We start from the raw sequence: 22,777 nt of genomic DNA on the forward strand, positions 1-22,777 counted from the left end.
TGGGGCTGCTCACACATCACGCAACCCATGGTAGGTGACTGGCCACACAGGGTGGGTTGCTTTGCGAACAACCCGCCACGGGTGGCCAGCGCACCCACATGATCGTGCAAACAACCTACCATGGATCAGTTGTTTGCCTGATTGTTCCCCTCTGCCCCTCATCCTCCAGCACGCATCCCAGGCACTCGGCGGCAGACCTGTCTTGTCTGCTGCAAGTCTCCCTTTTCTTCCCCGCCACTTTCATTTATTTATTGCATTTATATCCCGCCTTTTTTCCTCTTGCAAGGAACCCAAGGCGGCTTACACCATCCTCCTCTCCATTTTATCCTCACAACAACCCTATGAGGTAGGTTGGGCTGAGGGTCTGTGACTGGCCCAAAGTCACCCCAGTGAGCTTCCATGGCCAAGTGGCGACTAGAACCTGGATCGCCCAGCTCTCAGTCCAACACTCTCATCACTACACCACACTGGCTCACACAGACTTTCATGGGGATTTAAAGCAACCTGTGGGCAAAAGACAAACCTCTTTTTTATGGCAAGGAGGGTGTGCCAAGGGGAGTGGAGGGGCTATGTGGGGGGACCCCCGAAGACCCCCCGATCACGAATGGGAAATACATGGAGAAGTGGGTAACTGTAACCCTCCCCCCCACCCACACACCCTTTAAAATCACCCACTTCCCTGTGGGTTTCCCAGCTGTGCTGTGGGGGGGGACATGGACGACTACTCCCTGCCCTGGCACCCCCCTCCTTGCCTTTTGTGTGCAGGACTTTAAATCCCACTGCCTTGCATGGGGATTTAAAGGTGCCCCATGCAGAAAATCAGGTGTGGGGTGGGGGAAAATCCAACCCCCCCCCGAACTGCATTGCCCCCATAGTCCTTTGGGGGGGTTGGATTCCCAATTTTCGCCTTTATTTCTGTAGCCCCGTTTTGCGCAAAATGGAATGGGGGGGAATTTAAGTGCCCATCATCAGGGGGGGGGGGAATGTCACACCCACATGGGTCCTGTTGCCCCAAGGACCCATGGCGGGGGGTTGGGTTTCCCCCATCCGATTTTTGCGAGGGACACCTTGAAAATCCAATGGAAGCCTATGAGCAACGATCTCCATAGGCTTCCATTGGCTTCTCAAAGTGCCCATGTGGAAAAATGGGGGTGGGCCCCCCAAATCCAAGCCCCCCCAGGACTGTTGGGGCAACACAGTCCTTGGGAGGGCTTCGATTCCCCTCACCCCATTTTCTGCATGGGGCATCTTTAAAAAATAAAAAGAACGTCCATTTGCACACATTCCTGGTTATGGGGAAACAAGGGAAATGTTTCCTGGTCCCGTTTTTGCGCAAAAACAAGACTGGGAAAATGAGTGGATGGATAACCCAGAACATCCCTGACTTCTTAACTCTCCGAAATGGCTAGCACCTGAGTGAGGGACTGCCTACGCCCATGTACAGGATATTTAATCTGATGCCTTCAGAAATGCCCCATTTCCCCTTCTGTGTTCCTCTCAACGTTTTTTCCACCACTGTGTATTCGTGGGGCCAAGAATGCTGAAAACTCTGCTACTGAACAAAGAAGGGTGGGGCTGCGGGGGCGGTCCAAGCAAACAGAGAAGCAGCGCTCTGCTCCAGGACAGGGAGGTGCATCACCTCCAGTCTGCTCTGACTCAAAGATTCAGGGAAGAAGGCAGAGGCACGTGGAGCCTGGTTGTCAATCATCCCTCAAAAGGCTTCTGAGCACCGAAACAGCATTGCTTTTCCAGGTGTACAAACACCTCCAGTTTCCTTGCCACAGCACTGTTACACCTGGCAAGTTTCTGCAAGGCCTTGAGAAGGTAAGTGTCATCATTAGCAGCATACTGTTTGCTTTATTCTTCCTAGGCCAATGAAAAAAATGAGCAAGTCCCTCCCTAGTCACAGGACATTCTATGCGAGACTGAATATTCCGCACATCCCCAAATGGGCCGCACAAGTGCAAAATGAGATATCTAGCGCCAAAATCAGCATCCTGAAAAGCTCCTATTAAAGACTGATTCAAATTTGTAGTCCTCAAGACTGCAGAGAAGGAAACAAAACCTGATCATGTTGGCTGCATCTGCTGAAGGAACAGAAATTAAACCAAGATGTTCAGGGGGTGGGTGGTGATGGGGACGGTGTTGCTGTTTTAGCTTTGCACACTTCCATCCCCCTCAATTACCCAGAGACAAAAAAACATCTTAAGAGTCACATACCATCATGCGCTTCTGGTTATCAACTGAAACCTGCCACATGAGGGAGGCAGGAGCACAACATAAATAGAAAGAGTTGTTCTACTCTTTTATCTCTGCCCCATTTGCCTGACATGGATTGCCCCATACATGGGTGTATTCAATTGATGACCAGCCTAGAGCACTGGAATCCCACTGTGTGACTTTAGCTTTGGGGTGTGGGAGACACACAAAATCTCTGTGTATTACCTCTCCTGCTGCCAGTCTCCATGCCTTTTTCTATCATCGCCTTTCTTTTTTTGCCCTCTGCTGCCGCAATATTTTGAAGATGTTAACCCTGGATGTTAAAAAAGCAGGCAATACAAAGGAAGCATATGCAAATATATTTTATTTGTATAACTTCTTTTAAGAAGGAAAAAACAGCTAGATTTCCTTGGTGTAGAGCAGGGGTGGGCAATTTGTGGCCCTCCAAATGTTTTGGCGTACAACTCTCATGGTTCCTCACCACTGGGTATGCTGGGTAGGGCTGATGGGAGCTGGAGACCAAAACAGCTGGAAGGCCACAAGTTGCCCACCCCTGGTGCAGAATTTGAACTCGCTGTGTATTTCCAACCCCATCCTACCCCTTACAGAAAAAAAAATTAATTGGGATTTCCCACAACTAAATTCTTCTACACTAGACATGGTATACATTTCTTGCTACTCTAAGTCCACTTCAATTTGGCAGCCCTGAACTGCAAAAAAATGTTTTGATGTTCTACCACAGCTTTCACAGTGCAACTCCTCTTTATGAACTTTTCTGGAAGCTCATCAGAACTTCATCAGTGACCATTTCCTACTCAGAACATTTTAAAGATGGCTCTCTTTCATGGATTTTCCGATGTTTTCTAAGATTGGAACTTACACTAAAACCCCTCCCACACTCAGGGCATTCATAAGGTTTCTCTCCTGAGTGCACTCTCTGGTGGGTGATTAGGTGTGAATTGTTACGGAAGGTTTTCCCACACTCAAGACACACATAAGGTTTTTCTCCAGTGTGAACTCTCTGGTGGCCAACAAGTACTGAGCTATAAGAGAAGCTTTTCCCACACTCAGGACATTTGTACGGTTTTTCTCCTGTGTGAATCCTCTGATGTGTAACAAGGTGTGAGTTTGTATTGAATTTCTTGCCGCAGTCATTGCACTGATATGGTTTTTCTCCCGTGTGAATCCTCTGGTGAATAATGAGGTCTGCACTTCGACAGAAGTTTTTGCCACATTCTAGGCATAGATAGGGTTTCTCTGTCATGTGGATTCGCTGATGACTTAGAAGGCCAGATTTAACAGTAAACGTTTCTGGGCAGTCGGGACATTTATAAGGCTTCTCCCCTGTGTGAGTTCTCTGGTGCATCACAAGGGTTGAGCGCCTCCCAAAGCTTTTCCAGCAGTCCTGGCATTTATATGGTTTCTCACCGGTGTGAGTTCTCTGATGTGTAATGAGAGTTGAACTCCTACTGAAGCTATTTCCACAGTCAAAACATTTATAGGGCCGCTCCCCTGTGTGTGTCCTTTGGTGCATAATAAGGTTAGAGCTGCGGCTGAAGGTTTTGCCGCAGTCGCAACATTTGAAAGGCGGTTCCTTAGAGTGGGTTCTCTGATGTCTATTGAAGTTTAAGATCTGGTTGAAGCTCCTCCCACAGTGAGGACAGAAGTAGGGCTTCTCTCTTGTATGGCTTTTCTGATGTGCAATGAGGTGGGTGCTCTGAACAAAGCCTTTCCCGCACTTAGTACAGGTGTACGGTCTGTCTCCCGAATGGAGTTTCTGGTGTCGAACAAGGTCAGAACGGCGGCAAAACTTTTTCGCACAATCAGGGCACGTGTGTTTCTTCTTTAGTATACGTTCCCCTGGCATCACCGTTTTATCTACTTCTACAGTGTCCTTCAAACGGGGAGCCTGCCGAGCCCCATCCTCCTCCAAGAGGCTTTCCTGGTTAATGTTCACCCCTTTGGCCTTGGTCAACATTTCATCAGCAGCTGAAGAAAAAGAAGAAAGAGAAAGAGAATACAGATACAACAGTGGAGACTGTTGGTTCCGATGTCACTGGGGCAGTGGATCCACTCCGGGTTTCAGTCAGAACACTAAAGAAGCTATCCGCATCTTGGATAGCTCATTTAGAGTTCTGCCTGAAACCCAGACTGCCCCACTGACATCGGCACCACTAGCCTCCACTGAAATACAAGACATTATTTAGTGCTGGGAACACAAAAATGTTATGTGGCCAATCCCCAAAGTGAGCGTGGTGGTCACAAGCCCATCTCCACATTTTCTGATTGCACAGGCCAGTCTTGCAGGTACCTTATTTATACGAATGTTTCAGGGTGCGATCCTATGCAAGTTTAGACAGGAAAAAGTCCTACAACCCCCAGCATGCTGGCTGGGAAATGCTGGGAATTGTAGGACTTTTTCTGTCTGAACATGCATAGGATTGCACCCTTGGTGTTCTTGCTTTTTGATGGTGCTTTTAGTCTGGTAACTGTGTTTTCAGCTGCTTTGAGCAACTCCTTTTTGGAAGGGAAAAGTAGGGCATAACGTTTTGTATTCTTAAAAAAGAGGTAAATTCTACTTGGCCAGAAAATTCATGGGGCGGCCCTCTGACCAGATATGGGGCATCTGGAGACTCCACGGTAGCTGATGCAGCTCAACTGGGAGATGATGTGTAGTGGCTGGAATAGAAATGAATAAATACTGCCCTGTTAATGACACCAGCCTCACTCACAACATGTGTATGCCTTGGGGCAGGGCTCATGTCCATAACAGGGCACCACCAGCCAGTAGTGGGGAGCCTCAGGCCCAAGTGCCAAATCCAGCCCTCCTGGGGGCCAAATGTGGCTGTCCTGTGTTCCCCAGAAAGCTCCACCCCCTTTCCCCTGAACACCATTTGTTTGGAGATTTCCCAGCTTTTGTGCAGCTTTTCCCTCATTCTAAAAGGTTGCAACACCTCTCCTAAGGCTTATTTACTGGCAGGAAGAGCTTTAAGCCAAAATATGCTGATAGTTTTTTCCTTGCAAGAGGAAAAAAGGCAGGATATAAATGCAATAAATAAATAAATAGATAGTTTTTTTAAAAACTCTGCCCCCACCCCTTTTGCCTTTAGCCCCACCCACCACTGAAATGTGGCCCCAGAGAGCTTCTCTGAAATGGAATTCAGCCCTCGGCCTGAAAGACTGCAGTACCCGAAAGCCAAGTGGGCCTGGAACTCTGCTCACTGCTCAGTTACCTCATCCACGATTAAGCGGTTGTGGGTGACTGCAAGCCATTTGCTCAGGCCTCCTCTAAACCTGGAATTGGGCCTACCTGTGACAGACACTATATCTCAGCCCACCTAACCTCCTGGAGCTGTTCTGAAAATAAAATGGGCTAGTTTCAATGTATGCCACTCCAAGCTCCTTGAAGAAAGAGTGAATGGGGCACATCGTCCTAATTGTCAGCTGCCCCTATTTTCACATATACCAGCCTTCCCCAACCTGGTGCTCTCCAGATGTTTTGGGCTGCAGCTCCCAGTATTCCTGACAAGTGGCTGATGGGAGTTCAAGTCCAAAATATCTGGAGGGCACCAGGTTGGGGAAGGCTCACACACACACGGGCATCTCTCTTGTTAGTGAGTGGAGCAGCCAGATCCCAGGCTGGGCGAGGGCGGTAAATCTTGCTGTCCAAAATACTTCGCCGCCCCCTGGCTTCCCCCCACCTTCTCATCCAACCCCCGTGGCTGCACGGCACAGCGGCCTCCTCACCAGTCCTACGCGCTTCAACGCCCACGCGTCTACAGCTGCCCGGGAGGAGTCTAATGGCTGCTGCGGCCAGGATCCGGTTCTCACCTCGGTCGGGCACAGGCTATGCAACTGGGATCCGGTTCCTCTCTGCTTCGCTTGCGCGGGCAGCAGCTCGGACAGCTCCCGCTTCGTGTCCCTCCCAAAGCCTCTTCCGTGCAGCGTCCCCAAATCCCTCCCTGCAAGGAAGCTCAGCTCCCGATTATCTGGGAGGGAGGGAGGGAGGGAAGGGGCTGGTCGGCGGGTGCGTCCCCCACCCCACTTCCTTTGGATAGAGCCGGATCCCTCTGCTGGCCACTGGCTGGCTGCAAAACTTGTCACTCAAGGCGGACTTTCGGGGGGGGGGCGAGCAGACCACCCCGTCAGCTGAAGCGAGCGCGGGCAGGGCGCTCGCTCGGGGGACAGTCGTGTGCAGAAGGCGGACTTTCTGCAGCACTGCGGCACGGAGAGCGGGGAGAGCCGCAGCGTCCTGCGTGGGGAGGACGGCTCAAGTTCCTCCTCCCACCCCGCCCTGCTCGCTGCGCCGCTTACAACATGGCAGCCTCGCGTGCGGCTCCAGCAGGGCCGGCCCGGGACGCCGCGCTGCCCGAGGCGCAGCAGCAAACCCGCCCCAGCCGAGGCGCGCGGTGCCCAAGGCCGCTCCGGGCGCGTCATTTCGGCGCTGAGGCAAAAAAAACATCCCACCGGCACCTCTTCCCGTCGGCAGCTGGTTGGCCGCTGTGTGAACAGAGTGATGGACTGGATGGGCCCCTGGCCTGATCCAGCGCGGCGCTTATGTGCTCCCTAGGAGCAAAATAAAACGACTCTAAGCAATACAGAGCGTCGGCTATTGGGCGGCATAGAAATGAAAATTTACTGCCTCCCCCCCGCCCCCATCAGCTGCCAGGGTAGGGACTGGCTGCCTCGCTTTGCCTAACGGTGAAGCTAGCACTCTGTTACCCCTCCCACCAAAAAGTTGCCCGCAGCTGCGTTGTCAGGTGTAGTTTGGCCCTCTGCAGGCATAGGAAATCAGGCAGTCTGTCTACCAATCCCCAACGCACTTTTGCAGTGTATTAAGCATCATGTATTGCACTGTACATTTTCTTTTTTAAATAACCCTACCTTCCCAGTCTAAGGTCTTCAAGGCAGCTTATAATACAGTTAAAAACGGCGTATCACCACCACCAAATCCTTATTAACTAAAACACCATCAACATAAGAGGCCTGCTGGATCAGACCAAAGGGCTAAGGCCTATCTAGTCCAGCATTCTGCTCACACAGCGGCCAAGCAGATGCCTGTGGGAAGGCCACAAATGGGATACTTCTGCAACAGCACCCTCCCGCTCACGTTCCCCAGCAACTGGTGTGCGTAGGCATACTGCCTTTGATACTGGAGATAATCTAAAGCCATCGTGACTAGGAGCCAATGATAGCCATATCCTCCATTAATTTACTAACCCTTTTCAAGCCAAGTAAGTTGGTGGCGATATCACATCTTGTGGCAGTGTATTCTATATAACTATGCGCAGTGTGATGATATACTTCATTTTATCTGTCCCAAATCGCCCACCATTCAACTTCATTGGCTGACCCTGGGTTCTGGTATGATGACAGGGGGAGAAAAAACTTCCAGAGGCTTCAAGCCAATTGAGGAAATCATCTAGGCCAAGGGAGACACGTTACTTACCCCTGTGCCCCTCTTTTTCCTGGGTGCAATGAAAACCTTTCCCTCATTCTATCGCCAATAGTCTGACCACAGCCACTAGTAATATATACATAAAGAGAGGAGGGATAGCTTTGCTGCAGATGAACCAGATGTTTAAAAGGAAGAGGGTGATGTTCAATAACAGAGAAATGAAATGCAGTGCCTGAAAATATTTTTGTTTAAATAATGAAAAAAATAGCACAGTCAGAGAGAGAATCATCTTACAGGTGGAATTGTTTCTACAAATCTATCAGGAACCCTCCTCCATTCAGGTGGTACAGTGCTTGTGTGTGTGTGTGTGTGTGTGTGTGTGTGGATGCTCAGCTCTTTTTAGACCACCTCACCTGGAGTACTGGATCCAGTTCTGGATGCTGTAGTTTAAGAGTGGCCTAGAACATGAACATGTCCAGAGGAGGGTGACAAAGATGACGAGTCTCTTCCAACTCTATGATGATGTTTTCAATGGGATGTACTCCCATGTAAGTGTGTAATCATCAGTTTTAAAGCTTTATATATTTGAATTATGTTAGGGAATGAACCCCATTCATGGATCACTGTCTTGTTGTGGCGAAGGGGCTTGCGTAACTCAGTGAAGCCATAAGCTATGCCGTGCAGGGTCACCCAAGACTGTCAGGTCATGGCAGAGAGTTCTGACAAAATGTGGTCCGCTGGAGAAGGAAATGGCAACCCACTCCAGTATTCTTGCCAAGAAAACCCCATGGAACGTATCACAAGGCTAAAAGAGATGACGCCGGAAAATGAGCCCCTCAGGTCGGAAGGTGTCCAATATACTACTGGGAAAGAGCAGAGGGTATTTCCAAGTAGCGCCAGAAAGAGTGAAGCAGCTGGGCCAAAGCCGAAAGGACACTCAGCTGTGGAGGTGTCTGGTGGTGAAAAGAAAATCTGATGCTGTAAAGAACAATATTGTTTAGGAACCTGGAATCAAGGTAAGCTGGAGGTGGTCAAACATGAGATGGCAAGATTGAACATTGACATCTTGGGAATCAGCGAACTAAAATGGACAAGCATGGGCGAATTTAATTCAGGTGACCATCATATCTACTACTGTGGGCAAGAATCCCTTAGAAGAAATGGAGTAGCACTCATAGTCAATATAAGGGTGGGAAAAGCAGTACTGGGGTACAATCTTAAAAACGATAGAATGATTTCAGTACAAATCCAAGGCAAACCATTCAACATCTCAGTAATTCAAGTCTATGCCCCAAACACTGATGCCAAAGAAGCTGAGATTGATCGGTGCTATGAAGACCTACAACACCTTCTAGAACTAACACCAAAAAAAGATGTCCTCTTCATCATAGGGGATTGGAATGCTAAAGTAGGAAGTCAAGAAATCACTGGGATAACAGGCAGGCATGGCCTTGGTGTACAAAATGAAGCGGACAAAGGCTAATAGAGTTTTGCCAAGATAACACGCTGATCATAGCAAACACTCTTTTCCAACAGCACAAGAGGCGACTCTGCACATGGACATCACCAGATGGTCAATATCGAAATCAGATGGATTATGTCCTTTGCAGCCAAAGATGGAGAAGCTCTATACAGTCAGTAAAAACAAGACCTGAGCTGACTGTGGCTCAGATCATGAGCTGCTTCTTGCAAAATTTCGGCTGAAATTGAAGAACGTAGGGAAAGCCACTAAACCATTCAGGTATGACCTAAATCATATCCCTTATGAATATACAGTGGAGATGAGGAATAGATTTAAGGGATTAGACCTGAGGAACTATGGACGGAGGTCCGTAACATTGTTCAGGAGGCAGCAACTCAATCCATCCCAAAGAAAAAGAAATGCAAGAAAGCAAAGTGGCTGTCTGAGGAGGGTTTACAAGTAGCTGAGGAAAGAAGGGAAGTGAAAAGCAAGGGAGAAAGTTATATCCAACTGAATGCAGATTTCCAGAGAATAGCAAGGAGAGACAAGAAGACCTTCTTAAATGAACAATGCAAAGAAATCAAGGAAAACAACAGAATGGGAAAGACTAGAGATCTCTTCAAGAAAATCGGAGATCTCAAGGGAACGTTTTGTGTAAAGACGGGCATGATAAAGGACAAAGAAGGCAGGGACCTAACAGAAGCAGATGCGATTAAGAAGAGGTGGCAAGAATACACAGAAGAACTATACAGGAAAGTTCTTAATGTCCCTGATAGCCATGATAGTGCAGTCACTGAACTTGAGCCGGACATCCTAGAGAGTGACGTCAAGTGGGCCTTAGGAAGCATTACTAACAACAAAGCTAGCGGAGATGACAGTATTCCAGCTGAGCTATTTAAAATCCGAAAAGATGATGCTGTTAAAGTGCTGCACTCAATATGCCAACAAATTTGGAACACTCAACAGTGGCCACAAGACTGGAAAAGGTCTGTTTACATTCCAATTCCAAAGAAGGGCAACGCCAAAGAGTGTTCAAACTACCGCACAATTGCGCTCATTTCACATGCCAGCAAGGTGATGCTCGAAATCCTACAAGCTAGGCTTCAGCAGTATGCGAACCGAGAGCTACCGGAAGTACAAGCTGGGTTTCAAAGAGGCAGAGGAACTAGAGATCAAATCGCCAGCTTTCGCTGGATCAATGAATATGGACTTGAGCGCGCTCCGGGAGAGAGCGCAGGACAGGAAGGCCTGGCGTGCTGTGGTCCATGGGGTCACGAAGAGTCGGACACGACTGAACGACTGAACAACAACAACGGAATGAAGAGAATGAGCACACATCATTAACTGAGTTCACTGAAACGGCTTTGTGAGATATTTGTTGATAAACGGTCCAGTCTACTGTTCAGTGTGGATTCAATCTTTTAAAGATATTGACATAATATGCTTTCTCATTGTTTAACTACTCATTACTGAATGACTGTCATCTGATCTGTCAGGGAAAGCAGTGTGGTTGAGGTGTTGTGAAATAATAGGAAAGTTGTGCCCATGATGCCATGGATGGAGGATTTAAAGCATTTGGGACTTTTTAGTTCAGAAAAAGGATAACAAAGTGGAGACATTATAGAAGTTTATAAATGATGAAGTGGGGTGGGGGCATTTCCCCCTTCCCTCTCTGAGAATATCAGAACTTGAGTCACCCAATACAATTGATTGGGATTACATTCAGGGCAAACAAAATAAAGTACTTCTTCACACAACACAATGGAGTTTTGGAATTTGCTGCCACAAGATGTGATGATGGATCATGGCCATTAGCTAGATGGCTTAAAAAAAAAAAAGCTAGGCAAATTCATGGAGGATGGATCCCTTTGGTCTGACCCAGCAAGCCAATTCTTACCTGCTTGTGGCCCGCTTCACACATTACATTTTTAAATGTACACCTAAGATGTTTTAAGTGTTCCCCACCTAAAATGTATGAATGCAACAACCCCATATTTGCAAATAAGCGTAACATACAAGTACACTTTATTTTATTTTTTAAGGGAGCTGCGATGGACAGCTTCCTTTGAATGTCAACTGGTTTTCTAAACTAATGTTTGCCTCTGAGTAATGCGTGAAATTGTCATTGATCTTTGGATGGCTAATTCATTCACGCATGCAACCCAGAACAAGAACAGCTATTAATAATATCCTGTTTCCTGGCCAAAAGTACCCCCCAACAATTAATTATATCCTGTTCCCAGGCCAAAAATACCCACCCACCCCCGAAAAATACCCACCTGCAGTAGTCCCGGGATCAAGAAGGCTGAGTGAACAGGCCCCGCACCGCTCCGTCCTAGTCTAGCAGCCACCCTTTCAATAGTATATGGATGGTTGTGGCCACAAGAGGGCACTGTGAGGTCGCTTTGACTCCTGGCTTGCAGGGCGGGGAACGCGCGGAACCTCTTCCGCTTCCGAATGGCAGAGCGCCGCGTGACGTATTTCCTCCGTGCGAGCGCTGAGAAGGGGGCGCCTCCTGCCAGGGTGAGGCGGGGTTTGGTGAGGCTGTGCGCGTCGCTGCCAGGGCAGTTGGAATAAAGGGGAGCGGGCGGCTGTCGCGTCCTGCCTGACGCCTCCGAAAGAGGAGAAGCACGGCGCCCTTTAACCTGAGCGCTTCCGGGGCCGGGTGGGCAGGGCAGCTCTCCGAAGGAAAGGGCCGGTCGGGGACATCAGACTGCCTAGGCGCAAGGGCGCCTCAAGGAAACGCGTGAGTCGGTGAAATCGGGCCCGTCCTTGGAAGAACTGGGGGCGTGTAAGAGCCAGAGTCGAGTCTGCTGCATGAGAGGCAGTGTGGTGTAGTGGTTAGGGCGCTGGACTAGGGCCAGGGCCAGTCTCGTCCCCAGCCCATCTGCCATGAAGCTCGCTGGGTGGCCTTGGGCCACTCGCTCTAAGGCTGGAGAGGGGGCATGTGTGCTGCCTTGAGCTCCTTGGAGAAAAGGCAAGATATAAATATAGTTTTAAAAATGTAAATTTTCTGGAATAGACATGCTCTTCGAAATAAAATGACATAAACCTGTATTCCTTAGAAAGGCTATTCATAAAATTATGATAATTGTTATTAATAACAGAAACTATACAGGTTTTTAGGGGTCTGGAGATAATGCCTGCTTCCCAGTGCTTCATGTTCTAAAAGTAAGTTGCAGAATTGTTATTTGGTAAAGGCCCAGGCACACTGAAGGCACTATGTTCTATTAGGCATGAGAAGTGGTGAGGGTTGAAGTCAGTGCAATGGGGAAGCTGCAGTCTCTTATCTTGAATATACATTTATAAATTGAGTATGCATGTCTACTCAAAAGGCAGTGCAATTTAGTTCAGCAGGGCTTACTTCCAGGTAAGAGGGTTGCAGTGTAAACCTGGAAGCCCTGCTTCCTAATCCTAGACATGTGGTGGCTGGCTCATATTATACTCCAGTCCATTTGGATGAGAGCACTGGAGATTACAGTGTAGATGGGGTAAAGCCTACATATTTATACATTTGCAGGATGAGGAGGGATGGTGGTCTCCATAACCTTATGTCGCAGTACTTCTCCTAACTTCTCAAAGAACTTCAACTACAGCATCTCAGGCTTGGTCTCCACACGGAGCTAAATGAGTTGGTGTAATCCTTGGGTGGTAGAATGGATGGTACCACTTCACACTGCAGGCTGGAATGCTATTTTGGAAAAGCTGCTTTTCCAAAACATAATTGCCATGAGGGTGGGGATGGGCTGGGGGCTGGGGAGGGAAAGCCATGGGCTAGATCCAAAGGTGCCATGTGTTGTATTTGGCTTGCAGGCCAGAGGTTCCCCGCTCCTCCTGTAAATGCTGGTGCATACAATCTCCCCTATCTGAAGACGCTACAAAGAGAACAGTGTCCTAGATATAGAGGTAATTAAAAATAGAGCTGTGCATTCATTTCTGTAGGCTGGTCACCAATTGAATTCAGCCCTTTGTAGGGCAACCAGTGCCAGGCAAATGGCACAGAGCACCAGAAAAATGCAGACCAGTAGAGCAGCTCCTCCTGTTTGCATTGTTTCTGCGTGCATAAAATGGCTTTGAATCTGGAACCAATATTACATGACTCGAGCCTTTTCCTAATTCTATGGTTCTGGGTGAGCCAGTGACTACAGCACAGAGAACCATTTTAGCAATTACTTCAGAGGAGAAAGAACTTGGCAATGTTAAAGAGAGAGAAATGGCAGGATGTGGCAAATGTCTGGCTGTCAAAGGAGAAGAGAAAAAGTCCAAGACTGATTGCAGGGTTGTTTGCATGAGTGAGGGGTGATAACAGTGATGGAGAAGTGAGGGAGGCTGGTCTGCTGCCATGTGAAGGGGTCTGAAATCTAGTATCATAATCTCATCAGTGTTCATGGTGTTTCACAAAGTACAAGAGGGCAGTTCTCTGACCTGAGGAGATTACAGTTCAACAAAAAGAACTAACAGAGGAAGGGCAGGGCAATGCATGCAAATGTAAATGGATGAACAGGCATTTATTTCAGCTACGTATACATAGGGGTCACGAAGAGTCGGACACAACTGAACGACTGAACAACAAAATACATAGGCTTAGGCTGCAATGCTATTCACCCTTACTAGGGAGTAAGTACCACTGAACTCAGTGGGGCTTACTTCTAAGTAGACATATAGGATTGCACTGTTAGTTTCAGTAGGGTATGGGGCCTAAGGGATTGTGCTAGGGTCTTTCTCTCAGTCTCATTGACTTTCTGTATTTTTGCAGACTGGCTTGTGTCTGAACTCTGTCTTGGCAGAACGGCAAGTAGGAAGTGATGTCTTTTTTCTCTCTCTTGTTCTGGCAACCAGCACATCCACTTTGAGAGAGGGAGAAAAAATGAGTTCTAATGGCCTAGAAGGAGTAACTTCAGCTGAGTAAATGGACAACAAAGGGATACTCCAATTACAGAATATTAGTAGCCAGAGCACCATCTAATTTGACTGAGGGGGAACACTTTAGCATGAAGCTTGAACTTTAATTCCACATCAAAGAAGCTGCTAGGGAGTGCATCTTAACTCGTTTTTGGTGATTGGAACAAGTGAATAATTGGAGAGGAGACTCGCGAGGGACATTCCATGGGAGGAAAACATTTGAAATGCCCCAGTCTTGGGGAAAGCTTTCTGGGCAGCTCAAATCTCTTTGACCATCAGCAAGTCCATGCAACAGACAAGCTGTATAAATGCCTGGAGTGTGGGAAATGTTTCACTCATAGTAAGAACTTCAGCACTCACCAGCGAATCCACACTGGAGAAAAACCGTACAAATGTCCCGAATGCGGGAAAAGGTATGGTGCCAGCTCAACCTTGAGTAGGCATCGAAAAATCCACATGGATGAAAAGCCTTATACGTGCCCGGAGTGTGAGAAGAGTTTCAGTTACAAAGCAGACCTCATTAAACACCATCGAGTTCACACAGGGGAAAAGCCTTATGTATGCGGCGAGTGTGGAAAAAGCTTTAGTCAAAGCTCAAACTTCGTTACACATCAGAGAAGCCACACGGGAGAGAAACCGTATGAATGCCCTGACTGCGGAAAAAGCTTCACTGTGAGTTCAAGCCTGATTGAACATCAGCGAGTCCACACAGCTGAGAAGCCCTTCTTGTGCACAGAATGTGGGAAGAGCTTCAATCGGAACTCGCACCTCAGCGTGCACCAGCGAATTCACACAGGAGAGAGGCCATTTCAGTGTCCTGATTGTGGAAAAGGCTTTACAATACTTTCCACCCTTAGTAAACATCAAAGAATCCACACGGGAGAAAAACCTTATAAATGCCCCAAATGTGAGCGAAGCTTTAGGGTGAGCTCAATTCTTACACAGCATATTAGAATCCACACAGGAGAGAAGCCATACATTTGCACTGATTGTGGGAGAAGCTTCAGCCAAAAATCGCCCCTCATTGCTCACCAGAAACTTCATGCTCGTCAGAAAACCCTGTAGGTAATTGGTCTGAGACACAATAGTGTAATTAAGAACGAGTAGTAATATTGATCATAGTTTGTTATATGGGGATAAGAGAATGGGCAGGGATAGAAGATGAGCAGACTTGCTGTCCTTCCTGTATAGAAGTTTGTTTGCTTTTTAAAAAATTACGACCTTCTCTTTTTTTCTTATTTCCTTAAAGCCTACTTCCTTTGGTTGAGAGGCTTTAGGAAAGCATCTTTAAAATGCAATTGCTTTTGCTGAGCCCTCCAAATGGGAGGTTATAAATCGAAATATATTTATGCTATATGTTGGGTTGTCATGAGGATGATGGGAACTAGGACTTGCAAAATACTTTGTACATGAAAAATACTGTAGAACTGATAATAAAATACTGTTTCCGGCTGATCAGAAGTAAATGGTTACCTTGTACTGACATACGCTACTTGCCCCTTCTTCCTTCCTTCCTTGTCCTTCATGGCCCCATTCCTTTCTTTCCCACATTTCCTCATTCCCTTTAATTGGCCAACTGGCCATTCTTTTCATAGCTGAGCCCTTTATAGGAGAGGAAAATTTTCCAAGGAGACCTATCAGACTCGTACCTATACACAGATAGATCTGTACCAGTTTACCGAGTGTTCGCAGCCCCTTCCCTACCTTAATGTAACATTGTTCGGGTGACAAGCTTCCTTCCCTATCTAGAAAGAATGTTGGCTCCTCTTTCTAAGATTCCTTTAAAAAAGGAACATATTTCAAGCAGACAGGAGATATTTCAAATGGATGGAACATATTTTTAAAATGATGAAAAATAAACATGTCCTTAAATCATTATGAAAGTTTTCCATAACAGCAAATCAAAGTTTGTTAGTGTCCTTTAAACAAGTACAAATATTCCAAAGGGGTAGTCATGTTGGTCTGCCACAGCAAATACAACAGAAGCTCTTGTAGCACCTTAAACTGACAGATCTATTCTAGCAAAAGTCTGTTTGTTTGTTTATGTATTTATTTCATTTCATTTCATTTCTATACCGCTCAATAGCCGAAGCTCTCTGGGCAGTTCACAAAAATTAAAACCAAACAACACACAATAAAACAATTTAAAATATATAGAACATTAAAACCACAATATAACAAAAGTTTTCATGGACTAGAGTCCACTTCATTAAAAAAAAAAAATCAGTACATTTTTCTACAGTGGAGGAATATATCCTTGTGTGGGTTGCCCCTCCCATTTGCTCCAGAAGGCAGGGCTATGCTAAACAGACTTGCGTATAATACCCCTCCCAGTTCTGGTCCTGCCTAGCTCCAGTCAGTGGGGTACTGGTGCCAATCTTTCACCTAGCTCTGCCAATTTTTCACCCTTTTTCTCAATCCTTCCTTTTTTCCATTTTTCACAAGGAAAGCAGAGGAAGGCAGCTTAGGTGAGAAGAGCTGGGAAGCCCATGCTGAGTGAGACATCCTTTTGGACTGTTAAGGATCATGTTAACCCTAACACGTAGTCTGGTAGTTACACAGCAGCACTACATTTTATTTATTTCATTTCATTTCTATACCACCCAATAGCTGAAGCTCTCTGGGTGATTCACAAAAATTAAAACCAAAAAGCCCGCAGTGAAACACTATAAAATATAAAAGCATTTAAACCACAATATAACAATACATGTGCCAGAAACATAGGATACTGCCTTATACCAGCCTTCCTCAGCCTCCAGATGTGTTGGACTGCAACTCCCATCATTCCCAGCTGATGAAAACAAAGCATGTCTTTAAAATATTAAAGCATTAGTCTATCTAACCCAGTTGCTGGCAATATCCCTTCAAGGCCCCTGGCAGGGATTTTTCCCCGTGTGCGACTTGCAATCCTTTTAGCTGGAGATACCAAGGACCGATAATAAAGTCTGTTATATCTACAGTAAAGTCTGTTCCTAACCCACCACTCAAGTTTGATTTGCCTACATCCATGGCTATTGACCGGGGGGGGGGGGGGGGAGTGATTCGAACTTTACAACAAAGAGTCTTGTGTCGCCTTGAAGTCTGACAAATGTTGTTATGGCATAAGTATTCATGGACTAGAGAAGCCCACTTTGTCACATGCAAGAGGGCTATAATCCATGAAATGTTATGCCTTAATAATATTTGTTAGCCTTTAAGGTGCCCCAAGACTATGCTGTTTTGGCTGTAATTCATTAACAAGACTACCCCTCTGGAAATTGTCCTCTCAGGAAAGGTACACTCTGGCTAACTTTTAGAAAATTGATGAAACTGGCCGAGTTACAGCAGTTTAAAAAGTTGGCTTTCAAGCTTTGTGTTCTTTGTAACCCTGTTTCTGCCCACCTAAAACATTTCTGCCCTCCTTTTACCAATTTAGATTATGTCAATAATTCAAGTACATTGCAAGGATCTTTGGCCTCTGTGGGGTCAAGAGCTACTGTTCATGTTGGGAACCAGTCAGGGGCCAAATATCCGAAGGGGCCAAAGCAAAACCTGGGTGTATTTTCATTTTCTTCATTCTCTGCTTTGAGTGAAGTTGTTCAACTGCTTCTGCTGTTGAAGATTTCTGGAGGCAAGTCCAGAATTTCCAATTCTGTTTGGCTCTTTTTCTGGAAAAAAAACAGACAGAACAATATGCATCCCCCCCTGTAACTCAGACAACATTGTTCTGAGTTTGGCTGTCCTGGATTAACGTGAATGGGCCTAGGATCTATTGCTATGGTTTTGCTTGGCAAAATTGTGGGTTGCCAGGGACTTAACAAAAGAATATTACATCTTCCTTGATGGCTAGTAATCTCTCTCCTGCCTTTGGAATGCGACACCCATCAGAATTTTGGGGAAACAGAAGGCATGTTTGCACATTACGCTACGCCAGCCTGAGAATAAGCCACTGCGGGTTGGTTATTCACTGAACAACCCACGTTACTCCTGACGGACTATCGGGCTTGGTGTGGCTTTCCCGCTCAGTCCTCCCACTTGCGCCTAGCATGTATCCCTGCTGCCTTTGTGATACATCCCCTCTCAGATCCTCGTATTTCTGACAGCCAAAAGCTCCCCCCTCCAATAGCTACATACTGGTCAGATTTACAAATTGCAAAGCACGCAGTCTTGGAGTCTTGTATTCCCCACGGAGGGAAACTACCCCGCCTTTCGATCGCTACCCCTTTTCTGAGTAGTTTTAATATTAGCAACCCCGTTTTTAAATCTTCAAATTTGTGCAAATGGGATCTGTATTTTATTTTTATTTTTCGGTCCTTCAAATTTGCGCAAATGGGTTCGGGTTCCCCCCACTTCACAAGTGCATGTGTGTGCACATTTGCAGGACTGCAGTTTGCATTCTTAAGATATACCGCTATGACAGCAGCTAGTACAGTACCTAAGCACATTGATATAACATGTTGAAATGCCAGCTGTCAATCCTCTATTTTGGCACTTGCCTTGACAGCAAACTCCAAATGGGGCGGCTGAACCAGACGGGAACTTTTGCTGCAGGTGTAATTATTGCGGGAGTATGTAGAGCTTATTTCTGCTTGGCCAATTTAACCAGCAATGAAGCATGTAATAAAATAGGAAAATATGTCTTGCTGTGGTCCTGCAAAAGTGTGCACTTCTGCAGGATCAAAAGGGGGGGGCTGACCCATTTGAGCAATTTTTAAAGACAACTTTGTCCTAATATGGATTTTGGAATACATTCAACTGACATCCAAAATCCAGAGTCAGGCAATGCTTTTATTAAGACTAACCAAAATACCATGCGAGATTGTGCAAGCTTTTGAGAACTCCAGAACTCTTAGTCAGGTGGTACAAAACATGGGATGGAGTAATAACAGAAAAGTCCCCAAATTAGGCCAGATGTTGTAGCCATGAGGTCTGCATAGAATCATAGAATCATAGAATAGTAGGATTGGAAGGGGCCTACAAGGCCATCGAGTCCAACCCCCTGCTCAATGCAGGAATCCAAGTCAGAGCATCCCTGACAAATGGCTGTCCAGCCTCGTCTTGAAGGCCTCCAGTGTGGGAGAGCCCACCACCTCCCCAGGTAATTGGTTCCATTGCCGTATTGCTCTGACACTCAGGAAGTTTTTCCTGATGTTCAGTCGGAATCTGGCTTCCTGTAACTTGAGCCCATTATTCCGTGTCCTGCACTCTGGGATGATCAAGAAGAGATCCTGGCCTTCTTCTCTGTGACAACCTTTCAAGTACTTGAAGAGTGCTATCATATCTCCCCTCAGTCTTCTCTTCTCAAGGCTAAACATGCCCAGTTCTTTCAGTCTCTCTTCATAGGGCTTTGTTTCCAGTCCCCTGATCATCTTTGTTGCCCTCCTTTGAACCCTCTCCAGCTTGTCTGCATCCTTCTTAAAGTGTGGTGCCCAGAACTGGACACAGTACTCCAGATGAGGCCTAACCAGTGCTGAGTAGAGGGGAACTAGTACTTCCCGGGATTTGGAAGCGATGCTTCTATGAATGCAGCCCAAAAGAGCATTTGCCTTTTTTGCAGCCACATCACATTGTTGGCTCATATTCAGCTTGTGATCGACAACAATTCCAAGATCCTTCTCGCTCGTAGTGTGGTTGAGCCACGTATCCCCCATCTTGTAACTGTGCATTTGGTTTCTTTTTCCTAGGTGCAGAACTTGGCATTTGTCCCTATTAAATGTCATTCTGTTGTTTTCTGCCCAGCACTCCAGTCTATCCAGATCACTTTGAATTTTGTTTCTGTCTTCCAAAGTATTAGCTATCCCTCCCAATTTTGTGTCATCTGCAAATTTGATCAGCATTCCCTGCACCTCCTCCTCCAAGTCATTAATAAAAATGTTGAAGAGCACTGGGCCCAGGACTGAGCCCTGCGGTACCCCACTCGTTACCTCTCCCCAGCTTGAGAAGGTCCCATTGATAAGCACTCTTTGAGTCCGATTCTGTAGCCAACTGTGGATCCACCGGATCGTTGTTTCATCTAGCCCACTTCGAGCAAGTTTGCTCATCAGGATATCATGGGGCACTTTGTCGAAAGCTTTGCTGAAGTCGAGGTATATGATGTCTACAGCATTCCCACGGTCTACAAGGGAGGTGACTTGATCAAAAAATGAGATCAGATTTGTCTGGCAGGACTTGTTTTTGACAAATCCATGTTGGCTTCGAGTAATCACGGCATTGTTGTCAAGGTGCTTCCAGATGGATTGCTTTATGATCTGCTCCAGAATTTTCCCAGGGATTGATGTCAGACTGACTGGTCTGTAGTTCCCAGGTTCCTCCTTTTTACCCTTTTTGAAGATAGGGACAACGTTAGCCCTCCTCCAGTCATCTGGCACTTCCCCGGTCCTCCATGATTTCTCAAAGAGAATAGACAGCGGTTCTGAGAGTTCTTCTGCCAGTTCCTTTATGACTCTAGGATGCAGTTCATCTGGCCCTGGAGATTTGAACTCATTCAAAGTAATGAGGTGTTCCTTGACCATATGCCTGTCGATCTCAAGCTGCAATCCTGCCCCTTCAGCCTGTACTTCGCCTTTGCCAGGGGGGTCATAGACCCTCTTTTGGGAGAAGACTGAGCCAAAGTAGGAATTGAGCACCTCTGCCTTTTCTTTGTCCTCTGTTATCATTTTGCCATCCTTATTTAATAGCTGAACAACCATTTCTTTCCTCTGCCTTTTACTATGCACGTAGCTGAAGAAAGCCTTTTTGTTGTTTTTAGCATCCCTCGCTAACCTCACCTCGTTCTCCGCTTTAGCCTTCCTGACGCCATCCCTGCAATTCTGTGCTACCTGCCTGTACTCTTCCTTTGTTACTTGGCCTTCTTTCCACTTCCTATATGTGTCCTTTCCACTTCCTATATGCTTCCCTTAGAACCAAGAACTCAAGTACAACATGGTCGCTTTCCCCCAGAGTTCCTGTAACTGCTACTTTCTCCACTAAGTCATCTCTGTTGGTTAGGATCAAGTCAAGGATAGCCGATCCTCTAGTTCCTTCCTCTACTTTCTGTAGGAGGAAGTTATCCGCCACACAAGTCAGGAATTTCCTGGAGGGGCCATGTTTTGCAGAATTTGTCTCCCAACAAATATCGGGGAAATTGAAGTCCCCCATTACTACTACATCATGCTTCCTTAAAACATTGGCTATTTGCTTTTCAAAAGTTTCATCCTTGTCTTCTCCTTGATTGGGTGGCCGGTAGTAGACTCCGACCACCAGGTTCCTTTTATTCTTTGCTCCATTTATTTCAACCCAGATGCTCTCGATGGGGCTACCAAGCTCCTCCTCCTGTATTTCTGTGCAGAGATATGTATTTTTCACATACAGTGCAACCCCGCCTCCCTTTCTGTTCCTCCTGTTCTTTTTGAACAAGTTATATCCTTCAATTGCTGTATTCCAGTCATGAGAGTCATCCCACCAAGTCTCAGTTATACCTATCAAGTCATAATTTCCCTCCTGTATTAAGAGTTCAAGTTCGTTCTGTTTGTTTCCCATACTCTGGGCATTAGTATATAGACATCGAAGACCATGTGCTTCATAGTCTGGCTTTCTTCCTACCTGTGTCTGAAGACTATTATTGGACGCTATCAGAGCTGTTCTCTCCATTGCAGTGCATGCGCCTACATCCATTGTTACCCCCAACATTACATCTCCCTTCCCCGTAGGATTCAGTTTAAAGCCCTCCTGATGAAGTTCTTCATGCTGTGGCCAAACACATTCTTCCCAGCCTTTGTGAGGTGCAACCCATCCCTAGCCAACAGCCCATCTTCCAGGAAGTATAGCCCGTGGTCCCAGAATCCAAATCTCTCTCGTCGGCACCACCTTCGTAGCCAGTCATTCACCTGGAGTATTTTTCGTTCCCTTTCTATCCCTCTTCTAACTACTGGAAGGATGGATGAGAAAACTATCTGGGCCCCAAAGTTCTTGAGTTTCCTTCCCAAAGCTTCAAAGTCTGACGTGATCTCTTCGTAGCTCCGCTTGGCGGTATCATTTGTTCCCACATGGATGAGAAGAAAGGGATACCTGTCAGTGGGCTTTATGAGTGCAGGCAACCTTTCAGTCACGTCTCTAATCTGTCCTCCCGGGAGACAACATACCTGGCGAGTCCACGGGTCTTCGCGACATACTTGGGTCTTGATCCCACGCAGCAAGGAGTCTCCCACTACTACCACTCTTCTCTTCTTCTTCTTGTAGGCCTGGGTTTCATCGCCTCTGTTTGACTGACCTTTAGCCTCTTGCTCACTCTCATGCAGGTTCCCCTGTGATTCTTCCTCTGCAGGCTGTCCTCCAGTCTCATCTGCAAGTACCTGGAATCGGTTCCACAGCTCCACCGCTTCCACTGGTGCAGAGTGTCGTCTAGTTCTTCTTCTCCTAACTGTCACCGTTTTCCAAGGAGTATCCTCTACTCCATTTTTCTTCACCTCAGCATTTCCCACTGCCTCATCTTGCTGTTGCTCTTCAAGCTTCTGGTCTGCCCTTTGCTGCTGTAGTTCCCCCATTCTGTCCAAGAACTCTTCGTGTTCTCTTATTCCCCGGAGGGTTGACAGTCGCCGCTCCAGTCCACTTACTTTTTCCTCCAGCAGCGTGATCAACTTGCACTTGTTGCAGGTGTAGGCCATGTTGTTCTCAGGCAAGAAAACAAACATTGCACACACCTTGCAGGTCACCACCACTGGAGAGTCTTGTCCTTCCATAGCCTCTTTTCCCTTTTTGTGTCTAGCTTTGTGATTGTTCTAGACTAGCCTGTGCCTGCTGCTCTATTCAGTAGAGGTTAAAAGCAGAGTCCCACTGGT

At 46.7% G+C, this 22,777-nt stretch overlaps 2 protein-coding genes across 13 annotated transcripts; one reads left to right on the forward strand and one right to left on the reverse strand.

Moving 5' to 3' along the window:
• Positions 1-2,566: 2,566 nt before the first annotated feature.
• LOC146355148 (uncharacterized) lies at positions 2,567-11,541 on the reverse strand. Of its 7 annotated transcripts, none has more exons than XR_014788602.1 (3): positions 11,360-11,451; positions 2,792-4,209; positions 2,567-2,662 (listed from the first exon to the last, which is right to left on the reverse strand). XR_014788602.1 is itself a non-coding variant. In XM_084840744.1 (2 exons), exon 2 carries the CDS (start codon positions 4,196-4,198, stop codon positions 3,032-3,034), a length of 1,167 nt encoding a protein of 388 aa, XP_084696870.1. In that variant the 5' UTR covers positions 4,199-4,209; positions 11,360-11,541; the 3' UTR covers positions 2,567-3,031. The 7 variants fall into 7 exon arrangements, 4 of the variants coding, with proteins under 4 accessions (XP_084696870.1, XP_084696867.1, XP_084696868.1 ...); XR_014788601.1 differs by lacking the exon at positions 11,360-11,451 and adding an exon at positions 6,052-6,513; XR_014788600.1 differs by lacking the exon at positions 11,360-11,451 and having other exon boundaries at positions 2,792-6,513.
• On the forward strand, positions 11,527-18,959 carry LOC146355149 (uncharacterized). 6 transcript variants are annotated; one of them, XM_084840760.1, is made up of 3 exons: positions 11,544-11,603; positions 12,894-12,986; positions 13,837-18,959. In XM_084840760.1, exon 3 carries the CDS (start codon positions 14,187-14,189, stop codon positions 15,045-15,047), a length of 861 nt encoding a protein of 286 aa, XP_084696886.1. In that variant the 5' UTR covers positions 11,544-11,603; positions 12,894-12,986; positions 13,837-14,186; the 3' UTR covers positions 15,048-18,959. The 6 variants fall into 6 exon arrangements, with proteins under 6 accessions (XP_084696890.1, XP_084696886.1, XP_084696887.1 ...); XM_084840761.1 differs by having other exon boundaries at positions 11,580-11,871; XM_084840758.1 differs by having other exon boundaries at positions 11,580-11,826.
• The last annotated feature ends 3,818 nt before the right edge of the window (positions 18,960-22,777 follow it).

This window comes from Heloderma suspectum, chromosome 2 (genome assembly GCF_057233095.1).
Source record: "Heloderma suspectum isolate Gila_16-S chromosome 2, 16-S_ref, whole genome shotgun sequence".
In the NCBI taxonomy this organism is placed as follows: Eukaryota; Metazoa; Chordata; class Lepidosauria; order Squamata; family Helodermatidae; genus Heloderma; species Heloderma suspectum.

What these genes read in the sequence shown, in the direction of transcription:
- LOC146355148 (XM_084840744.1), bottom strand. Translation starts at nt 4,198, where the DNA reads ATGTTGACCAAGGCCAAAGGGGTGAACATTAACCAGGAAAGCCTCTTG.
- LOC146355149 (XM_084840764.1), top strand. Translation starts at nt 14,187, where the DNA reads ATGGGAGGAAAACATTTGAAATGCCCCAGTCTTGGGGAAAGCTTTCTG.